Source organism: Protobothrops mucrosquamatus, unplaced genomic scaffold, assembly GCF_001527695.2.
Source record: "Protobothrops mucrosquamatus isolate PMUCROS unplaced genomic scaffold, P.Mucros_1.0 scaffold983, whole genome shotgun sequence".
NCBI classification, from domain to species: domain Eukaryota; kingdom Metazoa; phylum Chordata; class Lepidosauria; order Squamata; family Viperidae; genus Protobothrops; species Protobothrops mucrosquamatus.
Genome location: NW_015387223.1, coordinates 224845 through 230844, shown reverse-complemented (window position 1 = coordinate 230844; position 6000 = coordinate 224845). Strand labels below are relative to the sequence as shown.

The 6000-nt window shown below is 36.4% G+C and overlaps 1 protein-coding gene across 1 annotated transcript in view; it reads left to right on the top strand.

Moving 5' to 3' along the window:
- Positions 1-6000, top strand: part of IQCA1 (IQ motif containing with AAA domain 1) — a 199903-nt gene that overhangs the window by 144955 nt on the left and 48948 nt on the right. The window contains exons 16-18 of the mRNA XM_029284823.1: positions 471-557; positions 2100-2277; positions 4047-4285. Coding sequence (XP_029140656.1) covers positions 471-557; positions 2100-2277; positions 4047-4285 — 504 coding nt within the window. The remainder of the gene's footprint in view (positions 1-470; positions 558-2099; positions 2278-4046; positions 4286-6000) is intronic.

The following is a 6000-nucleotide window of genomic DNA, read 5'->3' as shown; positions in this document are numbered from 1 at the left end:
AAAGAAGGTTTGCTTAGCTGCCTTTATTTTCATTGCCACTTCTTCATTTTCTAGTAAGTTCATTTTATGTTTGTTCAGTTCCATTAAATTTTTAATCTTTTTGTTTTGTGTATCTTTCTGTAATTCTTTCTCAAGTGTCTTATATTCTTCCTCCAGTTTTCCCTTATTTTGTCTTTTCTGTTTGTTCTTTTTCCCCAAAAAATCTGGAAAAAAATAAGCAACTTCAGAACTCTGGAATTCTCGGTACTCTTAGTTGTTTGCTTGCAGGCACATCAAGCCTATGATGTTGCTTAGTTGGGTAGTGAAATGTAATGAAATGTCTGAAAGCAAAGAGTTACAGACATTCCTTTCTATTGGAAGGTCAGAACTGGTTAGTAGTTGGCTGGGAGACCACCAGAAGATTAGGCTGGAAAATTAAAAAATATGCAAACTACTCCTTATTTCAGAAAAACCCTTTTTTAATCTCCTAGGTTGCTAAACAGTTACAGCCTTCAGTTATATGGATTGGAGACACAGAAAAAACATTCTACAGAAAAGTACCTAAAACTGAAAAAGAGGTAAATCCTTTTTTATATATGGTACAAGCAAACAGGCAGCATAGCATATTAATTGGTAGATTTTCATTCATTCATTTACTTATTTATTTGTTTATGGTTTTGGAACACACAACATCAATTAGTCATAAATCTATTGCATGGTAATTATATAATAATAAATGCAAAAAGGATTATGTTTATTGTTAGAAATATATATTCTTGTTGAAGAAATGTAAATAATTTCTGATTAACACAGAATTTTTAACTAGGCACAATAAAAACAAGACCAAATCAATTTTAACAGCAAATAAGAAGTCAAAGCAAATTTAAATTGATCACATGTTTAAAGAGAATTAATTACAATTCCTGAAAAGTCTGGCATTATTAATTTTGCAGCACTGTGCTATGATCAGATTTTAAAATTAATCATTGAATCATAATGAGTAAAAAAAGGAATTTAGACTTGATTATTCTTATGTTTATAAAACTATGTGAGTTCCCATTATGTAACTGTTTTTATTATTTCTTATTTCTCTTAATCTATTTTTAATTCATATTTGTGATAAACTATTTGCCAATCAGTAGTCTACTAATCAAAAGGCAGTCTTGATCCAAAGTATTACCATTTGCTCTAAATTTAAGAAATTATTTTAAAAAGTTCCAGGGTTTAATACCTAAAGAATCATACTTTGTAAAATGACAGAAATATTTAAATTGGCTATGATGTGATTGCTGCCCTCTGCTGACTAAAATGTTTGCCACACTGATAAACATTGTTTGTTAAGTTTCTTTACAATCTGTGTGTTTTTGTAGCAGTATATATTGATGTTTGATATATTTTGTAAATCTTATATCCAAAACTGCAAAAGAAACTTAAGCTTATATTATGGCAGATGCTATACTTAAATGAACTATAATCCATCACTACATTTTTTATTATTTACCTGCAGATTCATAGAATTCATAGATATCTCAAGGTATTTACTTTAGTTTAAAGTGCCTTTTGCAATTTTACATACAAAGGTTATAAAAGCAGAATACATAATAGATGACCACTAATATTTTTGGGTCCAATAGATATTAATAAATGACAACTTTCAACATATATATGCAGTTGAATATAAATATATCAAAATTTAAATGCAAATACAGTTTATGTATAAATATATAGTAGAAGTTAAATCTGGAAGTTAAGATCTATTTTCTTTAGTTGTAATGCAGTATTGCTTCTTTCCACAACTCTGGCACTGCATCTTCCTGTAAAAGAAAATTCATCACTTTCTGAAGTGGTTGAAGAGGTTGATCCTCAAAACATTTATAATACAAAGCTGGTAATCCATTCTATAATACACAAATCTATGTGTGTGTATTACTAATTATATTGCTTAGCTTAATTTAAACAAATGACATTGATTTAATGTGTGTGAAATCTACCACTGCATATTTCTTTTGTTACTGTGAAGTCAAGTAAGTTTGTTTTGGAATGGATAGCTCCAAATAAAAATCCTATATATCATGCTTGATCAAATTTAAGATTGCATATATTTGTGTTTGTTTTGGAAGATGGAACCTAAACGTTTGAAAAAACAACTTCCCAAAATTTTGAAAACTCTAAAAACTGAAGATCGAATTTTAATCATTGGAACCACTAACAGACCATTTGATGCAGACATCAAACCATTTTGCAAAGTTTATAAGAAAATAATTTTGGTGCCGCGGCCGGACTATGCTTCAAGATTTGGCAAGTGCATGAAAATAGAACTAGTTTTTGCAAAAATACCTCAAAATTTTTAAAAGAGTACTTATGCATTAAGTTTATTACTTGAAAATTCATTACTGAATCTCAGAATCATACATTCATTTATAGACACATACACACACACACACACACATACATATACACATATAGACATATACATACATACATACATACATATGTAACAGAATAACAGTTGGAAAGGACCATGGAGGTCTTCTAGTCCAACCCCCTGATCAAACAGGAGACCCTATACCAGAGCTCCCCAACCTTTCTGGGTTGGTGGACTGGAGAGAAAAGGAGGACCAAGGAAATGTGTGTGTGCACACGCGCATGTGCAAATGGGCGCACAATGGCAGCGCTAGCACCCACATGCATGTGCAAGCGGGCTGTGTGCACCCGTGGTGGCGCTTGTGCACATGCACAAGCGGGTTGCTAGCACCTGCACACGTGCACAAACGGGCGATTAGCACCCATGTGATGCTGGCGGCAGCACTAGCGCCCCTGCACATGCACAAATTGTTCCTGTGGCCCAGTGGTCAACAGGCCACAGCCCATAGGTCGGAGACCCAGGCCCTATAGCCAGGGCTTTTTTTCTCGGAGAAAAGGTGGCGGAACTCAAACCTGGCCACGCCCTCATCAAACCCTAGGACCGCCCCTTTAGAGAACAGGAATGCAAGTAAAATTTGGGAGGGGCTATTTCCGGTGTGGGAGGGGCTATTTCCGGTGCGGCCGGCCCGGAAAAAGGTGCCGGAACGCGGTTCNGCCGCGTTCCGGCTGAAAAAAAGCCCTGCCTATAGCATTCCAGACAAATGGATGCCCAATCTTTTCTTAAAAGCCTCCAGTGCTAGAGCACCCACAACTTCTGGAGGCAAGTCGTTCCACTGATTACCGTATTTTTCCGTGTATAAGATGCTATTTTTTCCTGCAAACATCCTCTTCAAAAATCAGGTGTGTCTTGTACATGGAAAAATAATGGTAACCTCCGCAGCCCAGGGCATGCCTGTGTGGGTTGCCATGTTGCCTGGTGCAGGTGTCAAGCCCCTGTGGGCTTGCCACTAATGGGAGGGGGGAGGGGGCAAGATCTTTGGCCAGCCGAACTTGCGGATTTGCCAGCTCAGCTGGTCAGCGCTCCGCCAAACAGCTGATCGGTGCAGAGAGCGTCTTATACAAGGGTGCGTCTTATAGACGGAAAAATATGGTAATTTTTGTAACTATCAGGAAATTTCTTCATTTTCTGCACCATATGCTTAATCGTTTTAAATTTACACTGCAAATAGTTTCCACTTAGACTAGACCAAAAATGATAAACTATAATAAAAAGCATTTTGTTTGTTATTTATTAGAGAAATGAATGATTTTTCATGTCAAGTATATTTTAGTTGCAGAACTATTTAAAAAATGATGCCATATGATCCCAAATGAGAATTGCTGCAGTCAGAGCAGACTTAAACTATCGCATACTACTGGGGTTATTTTGCAGAGAAAAGAAGCTTAATTTTTACTTTACTTTTTAAAATGGGTTTTAAAAGTGGGTTGATTCTGTAATGAATTGCAGTTGACTGTCAAATCACTCCGACCTTCCTGAAAAATAAGCAGATATCAAAATTTTTAATAGCTTTAAAATGAGGAGACCATTATAAAATCAAATAGTTAAAAATAATCTTTTGCATGTCACCTACTACTATGATTATTATTCAGTGAATTCAGCTTTCTAACTATTGATTTCCTTGCTTTTATAACCATTTTAACAGTTTTATGGAAACACTTCATTCAGCAAAATGGAGGGCTTCTCTCCAAACAACTAAATATCAGTTGCTTGGCACAGGTTTCTGATGGTTATGCTCAGGGACCCATTCTCCGGGCAGTCCAAGCAGTCCTAACTGAAAGACGCCGAATGCAGCTGAGTAAGAAGCCACTGACTGCTGTTGAATTCCTAATGTGCCTAGCAAGACAGGATCCAGTGTACAAAGAAGAAGAAGAAACATTTAAGGTTAAGAGATTTGGCTTTTTTCTTCTTCTGTGGAGCAGTAAGTAGCATTCAGAATGTTGTGGCTTTTGCTCAATACATTCAGAAGTGTGTTTTCTAATGAATATATGTGATCTGAAGAGAAACCAGAGTATGTGGGAACCAGCAAAATATCTGAAAGATCTAACTTTTCCTAAGAGTAGAATAGATTTTTAGAGCCAGACTTAATATCCTCCCCTCAGCACTCCTACAGGGCAGGTATGATAAAACTCCAATAGCTGAGTGAATATGTACATGTGGCAATGGGGAAATTGAAGATATCTCACATGTCCTATTGTGCTGCAGGTTCTACAGGGACATCAGATCAACATACGTTCTCCCTGTGTTAGAGAGATTTCTAGGGAGATCAGATAATTTCTATGTGAACCATCTATTTCAGGATTCAAATCCAGCCACCACTCCTGCAATAGCAAAATTTTGTGCTGATGCAATGATAATAAGGAAAAGATATCTAAAAAACTAACGATCTTTATTCATATTACTACTTTGCTAAGTTATTTTCCAATATTTTTAGAGAATGTATTTATTTTAATGTTTAACTTTTGTCCTGGTCTGTGACCATAATAAAAATTGATTCTGATTCTATGAATCAGAATCAATTTCATCTGGTTCCAACACGATAGGTTATTAAACAGTGAGGAAGTCAGAATACAGAATAGAGTTAGAAGGGACCTTGGAGGTCTTCTACTTCATCCCCCACTCAAGCAAGAGACCCTATACCATTCCAGACAAATGGCTATGCAATCTCTTCTTAAAACCTCTAGTAATGGAGCACTCACAACTAAAGCAAGCTACTTCACTAATTGATAGTTCTAACTGACAGGATATTTCTCCCTATTCTAAGGAGATCTCTCCTTGATAAGTTTCCATCCATTACTTCTTATCCTGCCCTCGGGTGCTTTGGAAAATAGGTTGACCCCCTCTTCTCTGTGACGGCTCCTCAAATATTGGAAGATTGCTATCATGTCACCCCTACTCCTTCTTTTTGTTAGACTATACTTTCCCACTTCCCGTAACCATTCATTATATGTCTTAGCCTCCAGCTTGCTAATCATCTTGTTCTTCTCTGCACGCTTTCAACATCTTTTTTGTATCATTGTAACTAAAACTGGATGCAGTATTCCAAGTGTGGTCTTAACAAAGCAGTATAAAGTGATGCAAAACACTTGACCTTGATACTATCCCCCTGTTGATGCAGCCTAGGACCTCATTGGCTTTTTTGGTAGCTGCAGCATACTGCTGGTTCATATTTAAGTGTTTGTATACTAGGACATCTAAATCCCTCTCATAGTTACTGCTGTCAAACAAGATATCACCTATTCTATACTTGTACATTTGGTTTTCTTGCCTAAGTGTACAACCTTATATTTCTCACCACTGACTTGCATTTTGTTGGGATAGTGCCCAATGTTCAAGTCTATCAAAATCCTTCTGGATCTTGAGGCTGTCTTCTAAATTATTGGCTATTCCCACCATCTTGATGTTGTCTGCAAATTTGATGGGATCCTCTTCCATCCTCTCATCTAAATCATTTATGAAGATGTTGAAGAATACTGGGCCTAAGACAGAACCTTGGATTCAGTTCCATTGAGGACTACATGTTTAGTGTATTTAATCAGCCAGTTACGAATTCATCTGGTGATGATGAGGTCTATCCCATATTTTTCTATCTTACCAAG